This window comes from Lacerta agilis, chromosome 17 (assembly GCF_009819535.1).
Source record: "Lacerta agilis isolate rLacAgi1 chromosome 17, rLacAgi1.pri, whole genome shotgun sequence".
NCBI classification, from domain to species: Eukaryota; Metazoa; Chordata; class Lepidosauria; order Squamata; family Lacertidae; genus Lacerta; species Lacerta agilis.
The window spans coordinates 2,933,917-2,958,953 of NC_046328.1; the positions used below are offsets into that span (position 1 = coordinate 2,933,917).

The 25,037-nt window shown below is 44.8% G+C and overlaps 1 protein-coding gene across 1 annotated transcript in view; it reads right to left on the reverse strand.

Annotated features, from left to right (window-relative positions):
- Positions 1–25,037, reverse strand: part of DNAH10 (dynein axonemal heavy chain 10) — a 110,466-nt gene that overhangs the window by 17,901 nt on the left and 67,528 nt on the right. The window contains 18 exon segments of the mRNA XM_033136386.1: positions 1,474–1,621; positions 3,884–3,923; positions 3,926–4,104; positions 5,625–5,670; positions 5,673–5,841; positions 7,219–7,355; positions 8,199–8,380; positions 9,467–9,641; positions 14,342–14,503; positions 14,709–14,906; positions 16,215–16,295; positions 17,379–17,582; positions 18,454–18,625; positions 19,045–19,233; positions 21,250–21,417; positions 22,564–22,657; positions 22,865–23,037; positions 24,109–24,369. Of these exon segments, the coding sequence (XP_032992277.1) occupies positions 1,474–1,621; positions 3,884–3,923; positions 3,926–4,104; positions 5,625–5,670; positions 5,673–5,841; positions 7,219–7,355; positions 8,199–8,380; positions 9,467–9,641; positions 14,342–14,503; positions 14,709–14,906; positions 16,215–16,295; positions 17,379–17,582; positions 18,454–18,625; positions 19,045–19,233; positions 21,250–21,417; positions 22,564–22,657; positions 22,865–23,037; positions 24,109–24,369 (2,778 nt within the window).

A 25,037-nucleotide genomic window follows, 5' to 3' on the forward strand; every position in this document is an offset into this window, starting at 1 on the left:
GTCAGAGGGGGGTGGAGCAGCACTTAGAGGGGGGTGGGAGAATTAAAGGGGCAGTTTCTGAGATGGAGATGGGGATGGTTTAAGAAAGAGCTGGAGGGAGAGAGGAGAGAGAGTTGGTTCTGGATAGAAACATCCACTCTGAGGAAAATATCTAAAGCTAGAGAAAGGATTCTCTGAGATTAGATTGGAAGACAGTGTTTAAGGTTTTTGAGAGTATTCAGTTAAGTGAGGGCTGGGTTTGACGAATTAGAGTAGAAGCTATGAGGACACAGTCTCTTTGGGTCTCATTCCAGTCAGGGAAGAAGAGATCTTCTAGAAAGAGAAGACCACCAACCATTTGGAATAACTTGGGAGTGTGATTGTTAAAAGGTTGGATAACTGACAAAAAGTACCACCTTCTTTAGGAACTAAAGTGTTAAGCTGTGAAGGAAGCTGTGTACAAAGCTTGTATATGAACCAAAGTATTAAGCTGTATCACTGAAGTAATTAAACTTGAGGAATGGAAGTAAAATAACTCCATATAAGCTGAGCATTTCCCATCTAGTCTGGAAACCTGTAACAACTATCTGAAGTGTAATAACTGAACTTAAGCAACTGAAGTTTGAAAGAAGCTGTGTGTTTACTACTTTGTTTAGAAGCCTGTAACATCCATTAGATTTAGTATACTTATTAATAGGTTAACTGTTTCCTGAAAGAACTGTACTTCCTGATATGTACATCCTTTGTTTTATCCACTTTATTCTATATAATAAATCTTTCTTATTTGTTCAACTTCTGCCCGAGTCTCCACGTATCTAGGATTTCCCTCAGACAAAATCCAAAAAGATAACCTGTGGTGGTTATTTTAGTGTATGTAGTTTGGATCCACTGCAATCAGTATACAGAGGTGAGATCCACTACATCAGTAAGAGTCACCTATTACTGAGCTCCATCCATGTATTTGAACCTACCTTGAAGTTCTAAGTCAGGGGCCACCAACCTTTTTGGATTAGCAGGCACATTCTGCAAAATGCCGCAGGCACCAGTAACAAAATGGCTGCCATGGGAGCATAGTTCAGCACAAAATGGATGTCATGGGGTGGGGCCATGGCATAAAAGAAAATGAGAGTCAATGCAGTCATTGTTTACTCCCTGCCCCCTGCCCCTGCACACAACAATGCTGTTGCTGTCTAATAACAGCAGAGAACCCTCCCCAACACCAGGAAGCACACACACACCAAAAATGAAATAATCTAAAATCTGTTTTCTAAAATTAAGAATACCCTAGGCCACCCACCTGGTGCCCATGGCTGCTGGGTTGATGATCCCTCTTCTAAGTCTACTTTAACCCTCTTCTAAGTCTACTTTAAAGTGTTCTGCTGGCCTTAATTAGTCCGTCCCTTATTCTCCAGGGTGGTTTACTGGCCAATTTCCAGTAATATGGAAAGTTTTTAAGCTGTGTAATTTCCTTTTAAGTGAAAAAAATAGCCTTACCCTGAGGTTATTTCTTTCTTCTTTCCTCTTGATCCAATTTAACGCTTGTTGCTGTGGGTCAATACATAGCGGGAAACGGCTGGCCCGTGTGGTGAGAATGCCATTTTGAATCGAGAGCTCATCAGGAGGTAGACCTTGAGACCCCCACCTGAAATTAGAGCAATCAAGGGAAGCCATTTTTGTATGGCAAAGAGAACCCATCAGCTGAAAAAATAGCGTGAATGTTTGTGTGTGCTTGAGCATATGTCAGGGGCAGAGACGTACCTAGGAGTTGGTGAAACCATAGACCCTGAGGAGGCACAAAAAATCACCCAGAAATCACTGTGTGTGGTATGCCTCTGAGCTTTGGTCCCCTCGCCTTTACACAGCCCACCTTTCCTTCTCTCTCAGGAAAGTGTTTAGCATCTCTTGAGGAAGGAGCCCACAATGAACCCTCTCCCATCTGCTGCTTGGCTCCCTTTCCCACCCTCCCTGAATTGTTGTTGGGCTTCACCATTTGGCAAGCCTGCCCTTCTGCAGCCACGGCAGGCTTGGCTCCCCTCCCCGTCCATAGCTTCCATCAAGCTGAATTGTGTGCCAGGGAGCAGCAGCCCTGAGAGCTTGGGAAGACCAGTCAGCTCGGTTGAGTCTAGAAGACCCTGGACGCCTCTCCCATCTGCATCCCCCAGTCCCAGATGATGAAGAGAGAAGTGAAAGAGTGGAGAAGTGCTTATTAGAAAGTGGGGTTTCACACACACAGACGCACACTCCCTAGGTCCCCCTTCACCAAACTAAAACTGCCACAAAGGCCCAGTTTTAAACTGCCATGCTTGAAGACCCTTAGTCACCCTGTTGGGGAAACCGGTTTGTTGGGTCAGTTTAAGCAAAAAGCTTCACTGCCAACTAATTGTCTGTTTGAAACCATGGTGAGTGCACTATGGTACAAAGACATGCAATTTTTTTCCACCTTTCGTCCTCACCTCACCCTCCCTCCAGATGCTTAGAGTACTTGGGTCGTGTAAAACATAGTAATTCTTAATGTGGCTAATTGTGTAAAGTGTTTTTTTTTCTTGGGAGAGGTGCCAAGACAGCTCCTTGCCAATGGCACAAGGGACCCTAGGGCAGTGGTGGCGAACCTTTAGAGACAGAGTGCCCAAACTGCATCCAAAACCCAATGATTTATCACAAAGTGCCAATCCGGAGGTTTTAAAAAGTGGTCTTTGCTCTCGCCCTAGTGCTGAAAGGAAGGATCCTATGTTGCATTATTGGGTGTTTAGGGGGAGTGAGAAATATGGTCTTGTGGAACCACTGCTGTTTCTTGTGTGTACCAAGAAAGGAGGATTAAATGAAGGTTTACACAGTCACAACAGCAACCTGGTTAGGCGCCTTGGCTGAGCAGCAGAAAAAGGGGAGTTCAAACCCTACCAAGCCTGGAGGGGGAAAGCGCCACCGCTCACACCTGCAGGGAGTTTCGCAACAGGAACCAAAGGAAAGTTACTGCTGGGACTCAAGCCACCACCTGGCTTGTCGTTGTTGCTTTAGAGTACTTTCCGGTGGAAAGACAGGAGGGCTTATCATCTTCCTGAAGCATGGGCTGCTTAGTGCTGCCCCAGGAAAGGTTTGCTCCGGGAGGAGGTGAGCTGCGCGGAATTGAAGCGTGTGTGCGCTTCCATGCCTCGCGCAGCGCAACCCTGTGCAACTTTGTGCAGAAACATCCCCAGAGAAACGAGTGAAGAGCACAGGCCGGGCACTTCAAAGGGCGCCTTTTCCACTCTCCCTGCCCTGTTTGGCTGCTTCGTTTTCCTCTGTGGGCGAGAGAGGGGCGCAGCCACCCCACACACTCTCCCCTCAGGCTCCACCTTCTCGGAAAAGGAGGCAACTGCCCCCTTTTCTCTCGCTCTTCCCTACACAAAACTTTGTCTCCCGGCAACTGTGCGGACAGCGTCACTTCCTCTCCCTGCAGGCCAGCAACAGTGGGCGGGAAAAAGAAGCTGGTTGGCGGGCACGAAACTCTGGGGAGCGTTTCTAGCTCATAGCGGTGGGGGACACACCCAACCTCCCTCCGCCCCCGCCGGCACGCACTATAGGGAGCGTTTCCCGCCTGCTGCGGCATTTTTTTGGGGGGGAGAGGCTGTCACCTTTGCAAACCACAAAAAATGAACCTGATGGGGCGATGGCGCGCGTGCCCACAGAGAGGGCTCTGCGTTGCCCACTTGGGCACGCGTGCCATAGGTTCGCCACCACTGCCCTAGGGACTTCTATTCAGGGGGACAAAATAGCCGCTGAATGAAAGGGTGCGTAATATGCTATGGAGGGAGCAGATCATCAACTGAAAGGTAGTTTGGTCTTGTCTCTGAAGCCCATTGCAGGAAGATCCTGTGGAAACCACAGAGATGTTAAAGTGAGACATAAAGGAAGAGGCCATCCCTACCTGCTAATCTCAACTTCATCAGTCAGCAGGTTTTCTATCTGAAAGGCTTGCTGAGAGGAATATCTCGCTCATGGATATCAGATTGCCAAACATCCTTAATCATCTCGTCACGAAACTCCCAGGTAAAGGCACCTTCGTAGCTCAGGAAGGCGGCACATAGCAGACAGTCTCCCAACAGTTTCACTTGTCGTTTCTTTAATTCTTCCAAATCATTCATCCACCTGGCCAAGAATGAAGGAAAACAGAGCTCCTCTAGTAGATTAATAATTATTGAATTAATCCAACGAAGACTGCACCATACCAACATCCTTGTTGCCTTGCCCCTCGCGGTAAGCAGCAGGAACACTTACAGGGAGAGCAACGCAGCCGCACCCACCCTGCCAGCCACTATTGTATGACACTGCAACCACAATTCTGGAAGACTTCCTCCACTAGTTTCATGCTGATATTCAAAAGTGTGGGAACAGAACAGAATGTGCAGCACCAAGACCACAAGGCAAAGAAAAAAATCCCTTAGCACCAACCACTGAGTCCATTTTCCTCAGAAAAGACTCGAAGGCTAGCCCAGCCCAGCAAGACAACCCAGAAAGATACCACAGTTGATGACATCAAAAGTCACTGAGAGGTTCAGGAGAAAACTTAACAATCTCCACTGATTGACTGACATGGCTTAACTAGTTGAACAAGCGGGGGGGGGGGGGGAACAACCAATCTTCAGGATAGGTTTCTCCATGGTAGGAGACTGCTTGTGTAGCAGGGGTGAATTGGAGGCAGCTTCTACAAGCTGTGCAACTAGAAACAGCAGTCTATGTAGTCACTGGCACAGCTAAGATAAAAAACCCTATTTTGGGGTGACAAATTTGGGAAGCCATTTTGGCAATTCTGTCTGGTATAGAGATAATTTTTAGTAACATACATCAGGGTGTCATTTCTACCAATGTGTGGGAACTGTGATGGTTGTGGAGAACTGCAGGTATCATTTCCTCCATTATTAACACCATCTTCTCCTGGCTTATTGAATAAAAATTGGGCAGGGAGACATTATGGGGGAAATGGCAGCTGCCAAGTAACCAATAGGCACCGATAGGCACCACTTGTAGCAACAGCAGAACTATATTTTAAATAAACAACTACAGACAACATATTAGGATGATTGAATCTGTCAGTTTTAGTTTTCTCTCAGATTCTCCATACTTCCACAGCAGTTTGTGATTTTTTTTAAAAAGGGCCTCAGGAAAATTCATCAGCAAACCTCTCCTAATAAACACATTTTTGCACGAAATTTTGCCTGATATACACATTTACAATTTCCTCTAATGCATTTTTGTATGTTATTTTCACAAATATATGCATTTCTATGCACGCGTTACCCTACTTAAGTACTTTTGTGCAGATTGGTTGGCTGGAGAGCTGCAATGCAAAATTCAAATAAATGCAAATTTTGAAGGTGGCCGTGTTTTGTTTACATGCTTTTTTTGGAAAGGCTGATTACCGGTAGGTAGTCTCACCTTTAAAGGTAGACTTGATGAAATTCCCTCCCCCATCCCTAATAAAGATGGAGAGAGAAACTGCTTCTCTTAGTAGGATGCAATTCTACAGATTTACTAGCTATTTTCCCTCCCCCAAAATATGCAAAGAGGTGTTGCTAAACCTCCCCTCCAATTTTCACTCTAAACATTCAATAGAGACCTTCTGGTGCTGACTATAATGTACTTGGCCCCTTCAGAGAAGCCTCACTTGCCTTATATTTTCAGATCCCAGTCCCTGAATAAGTTTGTCAGCAGCATAAGACGCCGTTCCATAAGTTCAGCTTCTTCCTGAAGCTGCTGTTTTTCCCTTATGGCTGCCTCGTACTTATCTCCCAGAGCTTTCAGCTCATTCTGGATGGCTGTCAGCTCATTCTGGATCTTCTCCAGTTCACGTTTACTTAAGAAAAAATTCCGTTCCAGTCTGGCCACCTGTGTGAAGGACAATAAGCCAAATAAGGCAGCAGCTCAAACATACAGCAGCCCTCAACCATCCGCCCACTTCCAAAAGCTTTGCAAAACATTCAAAGCTCAGCTGATTTCCATGTGGACAATCTGCCCCTAACCACATCCAATAGTTTCTCCAACTTTCAGCACTTTGATGCCTGCCTCTTCCAGGTGAGCTGTCTGTACAGCTGGAAGGGCATGAAAATAGCAGGATATGGAGTTTGGGGGGAGGCCGCTTCACTAGCATAGCAAGCTCAGAAGGAATCATGGGAAGCATCTCTTTTAAAAACATCTGATCTGCCCATCACTGAAAAACTGGGGTGCGGGGCTGCTAAGACAAACTGCAGCATGCATTTCACAATAATAATAGGTTAATGTAATCCATAAAATATTGTTATGGCTTTGCAGGTCCCCTAAAATTCCTTGATGCTCCCCATAATTTCTGAAATTAGTAAATGTGGGGTTGGATCAATGGATTTAGCAAGGCCTAAAAAATAAGTCAAGACAGCTTCCTCAGGAGATTAGTTGAGAGAGGTGCTATCAAAGAACAAAACAAGTGATGGCAGAGTCATTACACTGACAAAAGTTGGGACATTCAGTCTCAGACAAGGAGGGGGGTTGGGTTCCGTCCCCCAGCTGTGTGTTACGTAGCAAAAGGCAATAGCAGAGTTGGGAGGGGGAGGTTGCCCAGGTTACATGAGGTGTGATGTCACCACAGAAAGAAAGTGTCCTTTTGTACGGGGATCAGGTTATGTTTTAGCAAAAGCTTTGGGAAAGTAGAAAGGTGGGGCCATGTGCCATGCAGAATGACAGAGAGAGAGGTTGTGTGGAGGAGGCACAAAGATGGTGTTTTGGTTGTCTTTGAATCCAATGCTGTGCTGCTATGGGGAGCAAGCCTCTCTTGAGATGTGATGCTTGGAACCTTCTCTCCATCAAGACTTTAGCTATCAATATGTGTAAGTGAACAATAAATCATAAAGACACTACAGTCTTCCTTATGCTTAATTATCCAACACAAACACAAACCCTGATTAAGTATCTAGATCTTTGGAATTTTGCATCACTCAGAAGAGATTGGGGCAGCCAGTAACAATAGGCATTACAGAGCACCATGAAAAGAAGGTCATTCTATTTGTGTGGAGTGAGGCAAGGGAAAGGAAAATTGCAATGGAAACTTTGGAGAAGTGCAAATTTCAAAGTATGGCTGTGATTTGGTTTGCATATTGTTATAGAAAATGCAAATTAGGTATGTTTGCCTTGAAGTGCAAACTGAATCAAATTCCTCCTCTATCTCTCCTCCCAAGTCACATTTAGCCTGGCCCTCATTCTGTTCACTGGCACTTCCATGTTTTCCCCTTGTACCTTTTCTCTCTTTGGCTTGACCTCCTTAGCTACATCACAGTAGCTCATAACAGCATCCACAAATTTCAGCATCCCTAAACCGGCTCTGCTGACAACTTCCATTTCTTCAAAGGTTGTGTTCAAGTTCTTTAGCAGCCCTCCAATTTAAAATGTCAGAGTTAATTTACAGTTTTAAGGCTAAAACACTTATTTCCCAGGACCAGAAGAGGATTGAAGTGGGAGGAACAGAAGGTTACATGCAGGCCTAGTCTTTGCCTGCTTGCACATAGCTCAGGTGTGGGGGATACATAAAGTGAGGTTAGGGGCAGAGCCTCTCTGTTGCATCAACTGCCACATCAGATGCACACCTAAGAGTAGCTGAGAGATGTAGGACTGATGGACATGCCTTTTCCTATCTTATACTTTTGAAAACAAAGAGTTAATTCCTCACTCACTCCTGTCAGGACTGTGACAGACTCCCATCATCCCTGCCCATTGGTTAAGCTGGCTGGGGCTGACAGGAACTGGGGTCCAACAGCATATGGAGGCTCGCCATCCCTGATTTATAGAACACAGTGGATACATTAAAGCCACACACCTAAAATAAAACCAGCATAGCTGTAGCAAGAGTAGTTTGCTCCCTCCCTATCCACATGGAAGCTGGTTTCAAATGGCTCTAGGCATGGGGGACAGTCAACTGGAGAAGAAGGGGAGGGGGAATCACCAGTACCTGTTTCTGGTGGACTGCTTTCCCCTCCCAGAGGTTCTTCCATTACCAATAACCCTGTGGGGTGCAGCTAAGTGTCAAGGCAAGTTTGCTATGACCTGGGCTGCCCCAAGAACCAGCCCTGACTTTGAGAAACAAAAGGTGCCATATACAACTATGGACCTTTTTCCTTAAATATATGAATCCCTGAAAAGAAGACTGTGTGACATTTGCAGTATCAGACTGTGGAATGCAGTTTCAAGGGTACAATTAATTCTGCCACTTAGCAATATACCTCGGACAGATTTCACTTGACTCTGATTAATCGAATCAAAATCTATTTCCATAAGGGAGCGTAGGAAGTTGGCCTCTGACATCATTCCTTTGGCTGTCTTCCAGTTGAGTTCTTTGTAGCCTCTCATGATAAGGATGCACTCGCACACAGTCTGCACCTGCTTAGGGGGCTTAGCAAAGGACCTGAAATGCAAAAATAAATATTAGGGCAAACAATACTCATATATAATAGATCACAGAACTTCAGAGTTGGAAGGAACCCCTAGGGTCATCTAATCGAGCCCCCTGCAATGCAGAAATCTTTTTGCCCAATGTGGGGCTCAAACCCACAACTCTGAGATTAAAAGCCTCATGCTTTTACCAGTGGAACTATCCAGCCAATTGCTTACAGATTTTCTCCCTCCTTGAAATATCGAGTCTCAGAAGACCTTAACTGAGCTACACTGGGCTAGGCTGGGAATGGTCAAGGGGGAGCTCAAGCCTGCCTCTGAGTAGCACAGACCAACTGGACACACTCTTTGACAGCCTGCAAAGAACTCTAGTCAAATTCTTTGTGCTTATGTTTTCATGTCTTTTGTTCCTTCATTTTCCAGAAACCCCACATGTCATGTGTGGTTTTAACAAGGCTGGCTTACCCATCAAACTGACAGGAAAGGAGGGGAAAGCTCTCTGCCTTCCTCCCACCTGCCAAAGATGAGAATCTGATAACATTCCTGCAAAAAGTAACAGGAATTAAAATATTTAAATGTGAAGGATAGAGCTTGGGTTCAGCAGCCTAGACCAAGAGTGGTTAACCTGTGGCCCTTCAGATGCTTCTTGACTATAGCTCTTATCATTCCTGGCTTATTGGTCATGCTGACTAGTGCTGGGAGTAGAGAGAGCCACAGGTTAATTCCACCCCCAACCCCTGACCTAGACACAAAAATAAATGTATTGGAAAAGAGAGTGCAGGGAGAGAAAACCCCAAGAAAACCGCATGCCCCTAGTTGCTGGTGAGTTGCAGGCAGCCGGTGAGCTGGAGGGCCGTGTGTAATCTGCCTCTCCTTTAGCTACTGAAGGCAACTAGTCCTCTGTCCCCAAGGAGAGGACATAACTCAACTGTACAGATTGTCTCCTACAATGTGATTGGAAACAGATGGTAAGCAAACTTTAAATAGGTGCAATATGGATACAAAATTGGTATTCAAGCTGGTGTGAGCACTCATGATGAGCAATGGACATTTCTGTGTAAAGTCATTTCCTATGCCAGGATGGCTGCCGTTCAAGTACCTGATCTCAGTGACATCAGATTTGTCAAGCTTCTGAAGTTCTAGTTTTGCAGCCTCCAAGATGGGCATGGCTTCTGCCAGGGCTGTCTCGGCGTCCTTCTTCTCCACTGCAATGACTTTGTTCTGCTCTTCTATTTCCATGGCTTTTTCCACAGCCAGCTTTTTCTTCTCCTCAGCTAATATGTAGGACAGGGACGATTGCAAAAATTACTCCTCAGAACGGGCACCAGCTTCTTCAACATTGCTACAATACTGATGCATTTTTACAATGCACTTTTACTACAGCAGTATTGCTGAAAGCAGTGCAAGTCCTCGGGTAGCCCAAGACAGACATCATGCTGCCTGAAGCAAAGGACTGGAAGGCGCCTCCCCACCACTCCACATACAGAAGTTAACTGGATTAGCAAATGAATCTTATTTCAACACTGGCAACAGGATGAGTTGTTCATGATAGGCCACAGGACACACACTGCTCTGATCTCAGACAGGAAGCTTGGGAAGAAAGGCTGGGGGACTGTGACCACTTCCCTCTAGCCTCTCCAGCTTCATGCCAGCACACAATAATCCTTTAACTGAGAGGAATAATGAAATACTGGATGGATTATAAACTATGCGTAAGAAGGTAGGGCTCCTTCATGGATCACTGCCTTGTCATGGTGAAGGGGCTAGAGAAGCTATGAGCTATGCTGTGCAGGGCCACCCAAGATGGACAGGTCATAGTGCAAAGTTTTGACTAAAAGTGATCCACCTGGAGCAGGAACTGGCAAGCCACTCCAGTATCCCTGCCAAGAAAACTACATGGACAAAGACAACAGGCATACAAAAGTTATGATGCTGGAAGATGAGCCCCTCAGGTCAGAAGGCATCCAACATGCTACTGAGGAAGAGCAGTGGACAAGTACAAGTAGATTCAGAGCTGATGAAGCGGCTGGGCCAAAGCTGAAAGGTCACTCAGTTGCGGATATGCCTGGAAGCGAAAGGAAAATCCAATGCTGTAAAGAAAAATATTGCATAGGTACCTGGAATGTAAGAACCATGAACCTTGGTAAGCTGGATGTGGTCAAAAATGAGATGGAAAGAATAAATATCGACATCCTGGGCATCAGTGAACTAAAATGGACGGGAATGGGCGAATTCAGTTCAGGTGACCATCATATTCACTACTGTAGGCAAGAATCCTGTATAAGAAATGGAGTGGCCCTCATAGTCAGCAAAAGAGTGGCAAAAGCTGTGCTGGGATGCAACCTCAAAAATGATAGAATGATCTAGATATGAATCCAAGGCAGACCTTTTAACATCACAGTAATCCAAGTCTATGCACCAACTACCAGTGCTGAAGAAATTGTAATTGACCAATTCTATGAAGACTTACAACACCTTCTAGAAATGACACCAAAGAATGATGTTCTTCTCATTATAGGGGACTGGAATGCTAAAGTAGGGAGTCAAGAGATAAAAGGAACAACTGGCAAGTTTGTCCTTGGGAGTTCAAAACAAAGCAGGGCAAAGGCTAATAGAGTTCTGTCAAGAGAACAAGCTGGTCATCAGAAACACTCTTTTCCAACAACACAAGAGACGACTCTACACATGGACATCACCAGATGGGCAGCATGAAATCCGATTGATTATATTCTCTGCTCTATATAGTCAGCAAAAACAAGCCCTGGAGCTGACTGTGGCTCAGATAATCAGCTTCTTATAGCAAAATTCTTGCTTAAACTGAAGAAATTAGGAAAGACACAATCTAAATAAAATCCCTTATGAATACACAGTGGAAGTGAGGAACAGGTTTAAGGATTTAGATTTGGTGGAAAGAGTGCCTGAAGAACTATGGATGGAGGCTCGTAACATTATACAGGAGGCAGCAACGAAAACCATCCCAATGAAAAGGAAATGCAAGAAAGCAAATTGGCTGTCCAACGAGGCCTTACAAATAGCGGGGAAGAGAAGGCAAGCAAAATGCGAGGGAGATAGTGAAAGATACAGGAAATTGAATGCAGATTTCCAAAAAATAGCAAGGAGAGAGAAGAGGGCCTTCTTAAATGAGCAATGCAAAGAAATAGAGGAAAACAACAGAATGGGGAAAACCAGAGATCTGTTCAAGAAAATTGGAGATATGAAAGGAACATTTCGCACGAACATTACCATAATAAAGGACAAAAGTGGAAAGGACCTAACAGAAGCAGAAGACATCAAGAAGAGGTGGCAAGAATACACAGAGGAATTATACCAGAAAGATATGGAGGTCTCGTACACCCCAGGTAGTGTGGTTGCTGACCTTGAGCCAGACATCCTGGAGAGTGAAGTCAAATGGGCCTTAGAAAGCACTGCTAATAACAAGGCCAGTGGAAGTGATTATATTACAGCTGAAGTATTTAAAATTTTAAAAGATGATGCTGTTAAGGTGCTACACTCAATATGCCAGCAAGTTTGGAAAACTCAGCAGTGGCCAGAGGATTGGAGAAGATCAGTCTACATCCCAATCCCAAAGAAGGGCAGTGCCACAGAATGCTCCAACTACCGCACAATTGCGCTCATTTCACATGCTAGCAAGATTATGCTTAAAATTCTACAAGGCAGGCTTAAGCAGTACGTGGACCGAGAACTCCCAGAAGTGCAAGCTGGATTTCGAAGGGGCAGAGGAACCAGAGACCAAATTGCAAACATGTGCTGGATTATGGAGAAAGCTAGAGAGTTCCAGAAAAACATTTACTTCTGCTTCATTGACTACGCAAAAGCTTTTGACTGGGTCCACCACAGCAAACTATGGCAAGTCCTTAAAGAAATGGGAGTGTCTGATCACCTCATCTGTCTCCTGAGAAATCTCTATGTGGGACAAGAAGCTACAGTTAGAACTGGATATAGAACAACTGATTGGCTCAAAATTGGAAAAGGAGTACGACAAGGCTGTATATTGTCTCCCTGCTTATTTAACTTATATGCAGAATCCATCATGCAAAAAGCTGGACTGGAATCCCAAACCGGAATTAAGATTGCCGGAAGAAATATCTACAACCTCAGATATGCTGATGACACAACCTTGATGACAGAAAGTGAGGAATTAAAGAACCTCTTAATGAGGGTGAAAGAGGAGAGCGCAAAATATGGTCTGAAGCTCAACATCAAAAAAATTAAGATCATGGCCACTGGTCCCATCACCTCCTGGCAAACAGAAGGGGAGGAAATGGAGGCAGTGAGAGATTTTACTTTCTTGGGTTCCATGATCACCGCAGATGGTGACAGCAGTCACGAAATTAAAAGATGCCTGCTTCTTGGGAGAAAAGCAATGACAAACCTAGACAGCATCTTAAAAAGCAGAGACATCACCTTACCGACAAAGGTCCGTATAGTTAAAGCTATGGTTTTCCCAGTAGCGATGTATGGAAGTGAGAGCTGGACCATAAAGAAGTCTGATCGCCGAAGAATTGATGCTTCTGAATTCTGGTGCTGGAGGAGACTCTTGAGAGTCCCATGGACTGCAAGAAGATCAAACCTATCCATTCTTAAGGAAATCAGCCCTGAGTTCTCACTGGAAGGACAGATCCTGAAGCTGAGGCTCCAATACTTTGGCCACCTCATGAGAAGAGAAGACTCCCTGGAAAAGACCCTGATGTTGGGAAAGATTGAGAACACAAGGAGAAGGGGACAACAGAGGACGAGATGGTTGGACAGTGTTCTCAAAGCTACCAACGTGAGTCTGACCAAACTGCGGGAGGCAGTGGAAGTCAGGAGTGCCTGGCGTGCTCTGGTCCATGGTGTCACGAAGAGTCGGGCACGACTAAACGACATAAACATAAACAACAAGAAGGTAGGGAAGGAAATATTCAAAATACGTGCATGAGTGTGTGTGAGAGAGGCAGGGAGAGACGCAGGCAAGGGGAAGCTTTTGGCATTTCAGGGTTGTAGTCCAACAACATTTGAATTCCAATGCAGGGGTGAACAAAGGCGCTGTGACACCCGGCGCGGGGCGCCGCTACGTAGGGTGCATGTGTGGCGTCACTACATATGATGCATGCGGCGTATGGAGCAATGCCACACATGCGCTGTACATCGCGGTTTGCCGCCGGTGGCACTCCAGCACCGTACAGACGGTGCCGGGATCCTCTGCTCGTGGCTGCAGCTGCGAACAGAGGATCCTCCACATGTGGCTGTGGCAGCGCAATGGCTGATCACGCTGGCGCGGTGGGGCGAGCCCCTGCAGGGTGCCTTCTTGTCACCCCCCCAGACATGGCCCCCCACCCCCCACCCCTGCTGCAACGCCACTGTTCCAATTGTGGCTTTTCTAAAACCATTTCTTCAGTTGTGGGAGAGAGGAGAATCATGTAACAACACTACAGTGTGGGGTGTGTTATTCAGATGAATTTGATAGAGATTATTTCAAATAATGTCCTTGCAATGTTTTCTTCTTCATCAGTTCAGACCACAGTGTGCCATGCAAGGAAGGAAGTGTTACAGTTTCAGTTGGTTTTCTTGACTCATGAATTTAACTCCTCTAATGAAAGGTTACTGGTAAATTGAGTTAGGGTTCTTCCTAAATGTACTGGATGATTCTTCCTCTCCCCACTGTTGAAGCAGCTCAATTAAAAAGAAATGCAGTTGAAATATTATAATATTATAATTCCAGCATGAAACAACCAAAAATCAAAAGAGCAAGAAATTCTTTGGGACTTGATCCATCTTTGCAAATTTAGAAAGATGCAATAATAGAAAACACAATCCTAAATTGGCTCAGCACATGAGAATCACTAGGCTTAGCAGCCTATGATCTGCCAGGGCATAAAAATGAATAAAAAGAGAGCCACCCAAGAGAGCCCAGTTTAGTTTGTGGGGTAAGTCCTCTAAACCTGAGTGAATTATGACTGTAAGAAACACTTGCCAATTGCTGTGTTAGTTGCAATCTCCTGTAACAAGGCTTCACAGGCTGCTGATTTCTCTGCCAGCACAATCCTTTGCTCAGCAAGCTTCAGATTGAGCTCATCCAGCTGAATTGTAGCTTCTTTAAGTTTGTCTAAACCACCCTCCAGTCGTTTGCACTGAGCTTTGGGAAAGAGGAGGAGAAATGTTGTCTTAAAGATGTAAAACAATGTATTTGCTCTTAATTTACAGCACAATCCTACTGAATTCAATGAAGCTTACTCCCAAGTTAATGCAGTTATGACTGCAGCCTTAGGCCATGCACAGAACTGACATTGCACAATATTTTGTATGAGATTTGCAAAACTTCTTAAGAACACAGATGTTACCCCAAATGAACTGATTCTTTTCATCCAGCAGTTTGCAGTAGGTGTTGATGAAATCAAGATAATTTTTGGGGGTGACATAGTTGCTCCGTCTGAGTTTCTGCTGAAATCTTTTGCTGTAGAGCCCTACTGAACCGTGGACCATGACACTGTGTTCAATGACTGCCTCAGTTTTTTCAGATGGGATCAGTGGATTGCTCCCTGGGAAAGAGAGAAAAAACATGCTTACCCCCAAAGTAGCCTACAGAAGGCTAACAGAGTAGATGCTGGAGGTCAGTGTTGCAACACACAAACACAGCAGAGAGACACACAAGTTGTTATTGATCTTTCTGGCTCAAAGAAATTAAGAAATGCTAGTCTCTGTCATATCAAAGGTGCATTTCACTTAAGATGAACCCACACAATTAATCACCCTGCCAACAAAGGTCCGTATAGTTAAAGCTATGGTTTTCCCAGTAGTGATGTATGGAAGTGAGAGCTGGACCATAAAGAAGACTGATTGCCGAAGAATTGATGCTTTTGAATTCTGGTGCTGGAGGAGACTCTTGAGCAGGGGTCAGCAACCTTTTTCAGCCATGGGCCAGTCCACCATCCCTCAGACCATGTGGTGGGCTGGACTATTTTGGGGGGGGGGATGAATGAATTCCTATGCCCCACAAATAACCCAGAGATGCATTTTAAATAAAAGGACACATTCTACTCATGTAAAAATACACTGATTCCTGGACTGTCCAGGCTGGATTGAGAAGGCAATTGGGCCAGATCTGGCCCCTGGGCCTTAGGTTGCCTACCCCTGCTCTTGAAAGTCCCATGGACAGCAATAAGATCAAACCTATCCGTTCTTAAGGAAATCAGCCCTGAGTTCTCACCTTCCTGAAGCTGAGGCTCCAATACTTTGGCCACCTTGTGAAAAGAGAAGACTCCCTGGAAAAGACCCTGATGTTGGGAAAGATTGAGGGCACAAGGAGAAGGGGGCGACAGAGGACGAGATGGTTGGACAGTGTTCTCAAAGCTACCAACATGAGTTTGACCAAACTGTGGGAGGCAGTAGAAGACAGGAGTGCCTGGTGTGCTCTGGTCCATGGGGTCAGGAAGAGTCGGACACGACTAAACAACAACAACAACAAGTTCCCTCCACTTGTGTTTTCTTTTTTCTTTAATTAATGTAGCTTCTCAGGCTGCAATCTCCAATAGAAGGAGACTAGTGGGGCATGGGTGGAAGATAAGGTGTCTTAACCCTTTATTCTCTTCCAGTTTTTCAACTCCAAAATCAAGTGCCTCTCCACCCCAAGCTGCTTTTGGCCTCACAGAAAACAAAGGGAAGGGTATTTGCTTCTTTCCTCCATAGGTAACAGCAATGGGAGAAGAGGTAAGAAGAGGTTTGGCAGGTCATAAGTTAAACAAGGAATAGGAAAACAGTAAAGGAAGGGGGAAATTAAGGCACGGGGAAGAATATGTTTCCTTCAATTACATGCACATTAGTCTCTTGCTTCAAAAATGTTTACATACCCAAAAAGAACTTAGCAACGGCATCTAGAGCCTGAGGTGGCCAGGGCAAGAACCAGTCGATCCCAGTGTTATTGACAAGACCTTTGAAGAGAAATAACAAGGTTAATACTAGTGATGCAGGGCAGCAAGTCGGTCTTTTCCCTCCCCCAGTTCTTCCTCCTCTTACCTCTTTACTCTGTGTCATAGCTATACTACCATTTGCCAAAATCACTGTTGCCTCAATACCACCCTGTGTCAGTGGCAAGCCTGATGCAGGCAAATTAAATTATGCCCATTAAATGCACTGGTTTATAGGCTTGCCTCAAAAGTTTTCTGTGGAACTCAATCTTCTATACCTTGGGCTTTCAAACTTTCTACCTTCAAGGAATTCCTTTCATGTTGCCTTAGCTTCCAAAGAATTCCTGTGTTCCTGCCACATGATGACACTGTATATTGCTGAGGATCCTGGGTAATTTTCTAAGACACAGAAACTGGCCAGGCTTCTTAGGCTTCACTGTTGCCTTGTGAACCCTAAAATCACACTCTAAAGCAGCCTCTCTCCACCTTGGGTCAAGACATTGCTGAACTACAACTTCCTCAGCCCCAGCAAGCATGACTAATGGTCAAGGATGATGTGCTTTGTAATTCAACATGATCTGAGGATCAAAGTTTGGAAAAGTTTGCTCTAAAACATAGCCAACACTGTCCCATGATTGCACACTGCAGGAGAAAACGAGTAGTTGTAGTTATCTGCTTTTCAGGGATTCTTATCTACTTTCTTTAGGTGTCAGGCAAAAACATTTCTTTTTTGCCAGGCCTTTGGTCCTTAATAATCAGTGGGCTCAAGTGAGTGGAATGTTTTAATCTTGGCTTTAAAAAATCTGTTAGTTTTTTTATTTGTCCCCCTCCCCCCTTTTGTACCAGTTTCAATGCATGTGCTTGTTTTTATATTGTAAGCCACTTTGAGATACCTTGGGAAGGAAAAATGACCAATAATTTTAAAATATAGTAATAATAACCTCAAAGTTCAACAGAACAGAGATTCAAAACCATTGCTCTCCACTTATGAAAACTAAGCTAATGCACATACACCCACTTTTCAGTTTCATTTATCTGCATCCCAGGGGCAGAGAGGGGATACCTGTTAACATCCATCCATCCATCCATCCATACATACATACATACCTGGAAAATTTCGGCAACGTGTTCTCAGTGTCTCACCAACTGGGGACATCCCAAGGACAATATGGAGGTTGTTGGCACTCTTGTTTACAAAGTACTGCCAGACGCTTTCTTTGGCTGGGGCAGCTCCAGCTTTCATTGCTTCAACTGTAATCTGATTTAAAATATTGTCTCTTTCATCATCTGGGAATAGGGCTGGCACCATTCCTATTAAATGAAGATAAGGTAAAAGAAGCTACTACTTCATGGTGAACATCCCGCCCACCCTACCACCTTCAGCAATCTCCTGTCTGGGTTATCTCACCCAATAAACTTCAGATTATTATGCATAATGACTATGATTATTTTATGTGATGCAAAGCACATTCATCTTCTTCCAAGTGGGATTTCCTACCATTGGACAGAGGCAGATGGCTACAGTGCCCCCCACACCCTCAAACTCCACTCTGTAAAATATGAAAATTGTAGAGAATTAAGGCTCAGCACGTTAAAGAACATGAGAGCAGACCAAGAGCCCATCTGGTACAAACTCATGTTCTTTCAGTGGCCAGCCAGAGACCTGTGGGAAACCTGCAAGCAGGATCTGAATGCAACATCAATCTATCAATTTGTGATTGCCAGGATCATTTGGGTTTCCCTTTTCTGAACCTTTTCCAAATCTAGAATAGCTTTTTTTGAGGTTAGGTGACCAGAACTATACACATTATTCCAAGTGTGGCTGCACCATCAGGGTCAGCACAAGACATTTTGAAACATGAGGTGACCACAAAATGGCTCCTCCCCCTGGAAAGAAGAGGTGAGTAATTATCTACATCAGGAACAAGAAGGGAATAAAGATCTACCTTGGGCACAAGGGTGGGATGAGACCAGCAGTGCCTCCTATTCACCAAGAGTCTGCTGGAGAGGTGACAGTTCCAGACTCCAAGGAGCATTTGCAGCTGCCACTGCCACTGTGGCTGTGGTGGCGGCAGCAGGCAATGCCCCTACAAATCCTGCCACCCAAGGCTGTTGCCTCACATTGTCTCATGGGTGGTCCAGCCCTGTACCCCGTGTGGTCACACCATAAGTTTGTCATTACCTGATGTTAGCATGTTGTTGATGAGTTCCAAGAACCCTTCCTCTGCCACATGAGCATCAGTAAATAGGAATATCATTATTTTATTCTCAATCCCAAGTTTTACATACAAAGTTTTAAGATCTTCCCGCAAATTGTTTTCTCCATAACCACGGCTCAGAACTATTTCAAAAACCTAAAAGTAAAGTATGAAATTAGTTGTATTATTTTCACCTGAAGCGCTGATTGGTGGAGTGCAGGTAGGGACATTCCCTTGAGTTGCAATTCCTTTATTTAAGAAGTTAAACAAAACCTGATTTTGTCTCTCCCGGGGTGATATAAGGCCATTTCATTTAGGCAAGTTGGTAGCTGACGATATGCCTTTCCCCCCAGGGCTTTTAAAACTAATTACAGTACTTATATCCAACTAAGCTGTACTCAGAACAGACATACTGAAATTAATGGATCTAAGTTAGTAGTGTACATTAACTTCAGTGGGTCTATTGTGAGTAGGACTAGCATTGGGTACAACTCAAAGCCAGTATGTAACTCAAGCCTTCAAGGACAGGGAAGGGTGATCATCTAAATAAAAAAGCAAACTAATGACCCACTAACCTCGCATCCTGCTGTATAAGCCGCTAATCTTGCCAGGGACTGCTTCCCTGAGCCACCAACTCCAACAAGTAAAGCATGACCACGATCCATCCTTATGATGCGATGAACACGGATCAAATGCTCCAGGGCATCGTCAAACAGCACCAGGTTCATTTTAGTATTCAGTTCATTGTACTCTTCAAGAATCTCCTGCAAGGGAAAAGCGGAAAGAGTGAGCTTGTGGAAGGGTTTCAACACCAAAAGAGCAGGGTGTTAAACAACAGCAACACTGGGATTGCCTGAATCCTGATATCCCTGCTTAATCACAGAGATCATTTGCAGGAATGTTGCTGATTGTTCCCCGAGTTGGTGAGGCTAGTTTGACAACACTGGGAAATCGAGCATTTTGTGTGATTGGCCCAGTCCTGTGGAACCCTCTGCCACTAGAGATTTAGCAGGCACCTTATCATAGAATCATAGACTTGGAGGGTTGGAAAGGACCCCAAGGGTTATTTAGTCCAACCCCCTGCAATGCAAAAATCTCAAATATGCCGGAATTAAGATTGCTGGAAAAACATATCAACAACCTCAGATATGCTGATGATACAACCTTGATGGCAGAAAGTGAGGAGGAATTAAAGAACCTCTTAATGAGGGTGAAAGAGGAGAGCGCAAAATATGGTCTGAAGCCAGTGGCAGAGTAAGGCTCCGCGCTACCCGGGGCGGCAAAAAAACACGTCCCGGGGGCGGGGCGGCGTGACGTCACATTAGTTGCCTTTTCCCTCTGCGGCTCAAAAGGGAGCTGCGGAAGCGGTGGTCCGACGACGGAGTGTGCCTGCATGAAATGTCACGCAGGCGCACTCCGTCGTTGGGCCATGCGCTGCTGCTCCCGGGGTGACGGAGGGAGCGGCGGCGCGTGGGAGTGGTGGGAGGGGCCGCCGCTTGTCACCCCCACGTGCCGCCATTCGTTCCAGGGCGACGGAGCGAGCAGCGGCGCGTGGGGGTGACAAGCGGCGTCCCCTCCTGCCACTCCCCACGCACCGCCGGTCACCCCGGGAGCAGCAGCGCTGCAGGGACGGGGTGCTCGCTCGGCCATGCGCTGGTGCTCCCGGGGTGACGGAGGGAGCGGCTGCATGTGGGAGTGGCGGGAGGGGCCACCGCTTGTCACCCCCACCCGCCGCTTGTCACTCCCACCCTCCCCTGTCACCCGGGGCATACCGCCCCTACCGCCCCCCCAGCGACGCCCCGTCTGAAGCTCAACATCAAAAAAACTAAGACCATGGCCACTCCTGGCACCTCCTGGCAAATAGAAGGGGAAGAAATGGAGGCAGTGAGAGATTTTACTTTTCTGGGTTCCATGATCACTGCAGATGGTGACAGCAGTCATGAAATTAAAAGACGCCTGCTTCTTGGGAGAAAAGCAATGACAAACCTAGACAGCATCTTAAAAAGCAGAGACATCACCCTGCCGACAAAGGTCTGTATAGTTAAAGCTATGGTTTTCCCAGTAGCGATGTATGGAAGTGAGAGCTGGACCATAAAGAAGGCTGATTGCCAAGGAATTGATGCTTTTGAATTATGGTGCTGGAGGAGACTCTTGAGAGTCCCATGGACTGCAAGAAGATCAAACCTATCCATTCTTAAGGAAATCAGCTCTGAGTGCTCACTGGAAGGACAGATCCTGAAGCTGAGGCTCCAATACTTTGGCCACCTTGTGAAAAGAGAAGACTCCCTGGAAAAGACCCTGATGTTGGGAAAGATGGAGGGCACAAGGAGAAGGGGACGACAGAGGATGAGATGGTTGGACAGTGTTCTCAAAGCTACCAACATGAGTTTGACCAAACTGTGGGAGGCAGTAGAAGACAGGAGTGCCTGGCGTGCTCTGGTCCATGGGGTCAGGAAGAGTCGGACACGACTAAACAACAACACAAAGTGCACATAGAATTGTAGTCTTAATTTCTCACTTTGCCAAAAGAGAATGCTACTTATTTTTGGTGTGCACTAATAGTCACACCCAACAGGTGACTGTTCACATGCCAAAGGTGAATTAATACTAATGATAAGGGCATACATAACAAATATCCAGTTGTTATAACCAAGTAACATACACAAAAAATGCAGGAAGAATCCCATATATATGTCTTTTAATCTCCTTTTCTATAGTAAAATCTTCAAACCTTCTACAATGAAAATACACACACACACACACAAATTTCATCTCTATACCTGAAAGAGAGCTTTGGCAGCATCATAGTCCTGAATATCTTCATAAACACGAGGCTCACTTTCATTTAGGGCCATCCTAAAGTCTCCAAAAAGTATAGGGTCTCTCATAACATGCTCTAAGTCGTCTTTGAAATTGCTTTCCACCAGGGCTTGTATATGGCCTTCAACCTTATAATATATAAGAAAGAAAGAAATTTTCAATTCCTTATTTAGGACCAGTCCTCTTCATTCTGCCTCACAAGGACTCATGATTAATTAAAAAAAAAACCCCACAAAGGTCTGCAGAATTCATCCCAAGGAATGTTTTGTGCAAGAACCTAATCAGAACATACAGGTATGTGTATGGGAAGTTGCTTTATAATTCATCAGGCCATTCACTCAATACTGCTCTCCAAGGCTTCAAACACAGGTCTTCCCCAGTTTTGCTACCAGAAGTCCTTTGAAATGAAGGTGACAGGAACTGAAACTGGAGTCTTCCATATGAAAAGCATGCAGCTCACCACTGAGCTAAGTCTCTGAGTACTGATGCCAATGAATTGTAAATTCTTAATGGCAAGCAACATTCCACATTGTGAGTCTGTGAGAGAGGCAGAAAGAGCAGGAGTGACAGAAGGGAGAGATTCTACAACTAATGTGTGCTCTGCAGATATAGGAACTATATTCGGGGGTTTAATTTACATGGCTCTTTAACGGGGTGACAATGTTTACTTTTGTGGGATTTTGAACATCTTGGTGTTTATGGTATGAAATGTGAGGGGAACACTAGGAATGTGACTATTTTGGAGGCTCTGGATTAGCAGAGGGATTGAGAGGCTGTTTTAAGGTTTGATATGAATTTAGAAATGACTGCTATGGCTCCCAGTTCAAGCACGAAGGCAAAAACAAACAATATTCCTGTATCAGTAGAAGTAACAGTCCATGGGGCACTACCTGGCCATCTGCCAGTGTCTACTCTGTTATCGCAGCTCAGTTCTGAAAGCTAGTCTTTTGTAGGAGCAACCCTCTTACAAATTCATGGGAGGCAAGCAGTGCTATTTTTCTAGCAAAAGAGGAGCCAAAACTCACCAGGAATGCCTCCCTTGTTCTCTTAGAATGGCAATGGTTCCCACCTGAGAGGTGCCAGAACCAACCTGAGAGGTGCTAGAACTGAGATCTTGTGAGTTCCAGCTGAAAAAAAGCCCTGGATGCAAGTAAAATAACTGCATCATTCAGAGCATTGCTTGAACTGATGATTTTATTTCAGAGTGGCACACAGCTGTCTTCAAGTAGCCAAATGGGTATTAAGTCATCAGCAGTAAAAAGGATAGAACTCACCAGAGCTTTGTCAACTTCATTAATTAGCCTGTCATGGAAAACCCGCAGGCACTCATTCCGCCATACTCTCACCATTTGTGCGACTGTCTGGAACCTATAATAAAACAAAAACTGGGTCAAATCAGCAAACACAAAACATGGGACTTAGTGGGCTGCCTCTCACAAATGCAGAATTTGTAACTTATCTGATCCCACTTCTTCCAATTTGGAGTAACTTTTTATGAATTGGTATGCTTGAATTGAATGAACAATTTGAATATTGTTACAATTCCAGCGAAAAGCTAAGTGCCTGTTCACTCACCGTTCTGGTGTTGTTTGAACAAGTCCATTGTAAACTCTGGACAAGTCCCGCAGGTTAAAAATGTAATGGAATTTTGAAGGAGTTGGTGGTAAGTCACGGACTATCATTTGATAAAGTGTCAGTGTAGAGGCTGTCATCTTGTCAGCAATTGCAGATATAAATTCATTGAAAATCTGCAAACATCAAATGGGGGGAGGTGTTTTCAAGAGACAATTGTGAGAAGGGTTTTTCTTTAAAGGTTACTGTTTCTTGCAATGTTTCCCATCAAACGACAAACAAAATATGCTTTCAACTTACGTTAGGACCACCTTTCCTGCATCTCACATGCATACATGCTTGTTGATGACCTCTATATGTGACTGACAATTCATTTTCTAAAGTAATGACTTCTTGGAAAAGGCTTCTTAAAAACACAGCTTGGTAAACCCAGCATTGGCAATTGACACTGGGGTCTATTTTTTAACATGGGATTAGATTTTGCCTTGAGCAAGATTGCTGGGGAAAAGAGCATTGGCTCTGCCCACCGATTCATTTCCACATGATGCCTAAACCCCCTCATTCCAAGTGTTTGGCAGAGTCTGCCTCTTGCAATGCACCTCGCCCACAATTTAAGTAAGAGCATGCAGCTGACATATTTGATCCCTCATAGACCATTTGTTACAGTCCATTCTAGCAAGGAGGGGTTCACTGAATCCTTTACCTGTATCTCTGTATCTACTGGAGAATGCTGCTGAAGTGTCTAGTAAAGGGTTGGTGGGCTTCAGATCCAGGCTTATGCTGAAAGCCAGATGAGAAGTCCCTGAGGTCAAATGGAGGCTTCAGGCCAATATTCCTATCAGCCAAATGTGATTTTTTTTCCTCCCCCATCCCGCAGCATACTGGCTAGCTCACAAGAACTACAGAACAAGATTCAGAAGGAGCTCTGCATTTCAGTTCACTAAGCCTTCATTACTTGAAGGGTTATTACTATTTATTATTTATTAAATTTTTCTATTTAGGAATGTGGCCACATTGAAAATGCAATAAAAGATTTTCTGTTACACCACAGAAGAAAATGTGAGGATATTTTCAAAGGTTATACTAAGAGATTAAACAGCAGCAGGATGGCTGCAACTTTTGACAGTGGCCCGTTACTCTGGGGCAGGGGAGGTTCGAGGGCAATTCTTAAACATGTATTGAAATCCTGTGCAGGTCTCTCAACAATAATTTAATCAATATCTCTCTGTATAAATAATTCAGATTACCGAAGTATGGCCTTTTAAAATGGAGGCGTATATCAAGTGCAGTGACGACTCTGAAGGAAACGGCACGTTGAAAGCGCTAAAGAGCGAAATGAATCGTGGGTCAACTTCATTACGGCCGCCCCCAGCTTTGCCCATGGCAGCAATGAAGCCAAGGTCACGGAGGTACTTGCAGTTCATCTCCTTGCCACGATCATACAAGGCGCCTTTCTCTAAGAGTAACTTCAGCAGCGCAATAGGCTGCTGGGTACCATATTCATCAACCTTTGAACAACAAGAAAGTTAACATGCTTAAACAAAGGACAGAAGGGCTACCAACAAGCAGCTTGAGTTATACCCCTCTTTTCAACTACCATCAACAATATTTATAAATCTCCTGTCAATGACAGATGACTGAATCTGATGGCTTTGATGTTCACTCAAGTTTTGCAGTCTTAAATTCAGTTTGCCCCATGGCAGAATCCACAAGGATGTGCATTACAGGGAGCTGCCCTCAGGCACCAGGCCTATTGGCAGACCGACTGTGTTATAAAGATGTCTGCAAATGTGCTATGAAGGCCAGCAACTTTAACCCCAATGTGTGGGAATCTTTTGCAGACAACTGCAATGCCTGGAGACAGGTTCAGAATCCACATCAGTGATGATTGCTGGGAGGAGTGCAGAGAAAAGAAATGTCATGGTAAATGTGTAACAGTGAAACCAGATGCCTTCATCTTCCCCAGCTGCAATAAAATATGTCTCTCTCATATTGGTCTCTACAGCCATAGCAGGCACTGTAACTGTCCAGCAGTTTGACTTTACCCCCGATGGCACACTCTTTAATTACCTCCGGAGACAGACGGATGCCAACCCTGGCATGGTAAGTGAAAATGTATTTTTGTTAATGTCTCCTAATATAGAATACATTTTTGTATGCTGATTCAGTAATATAC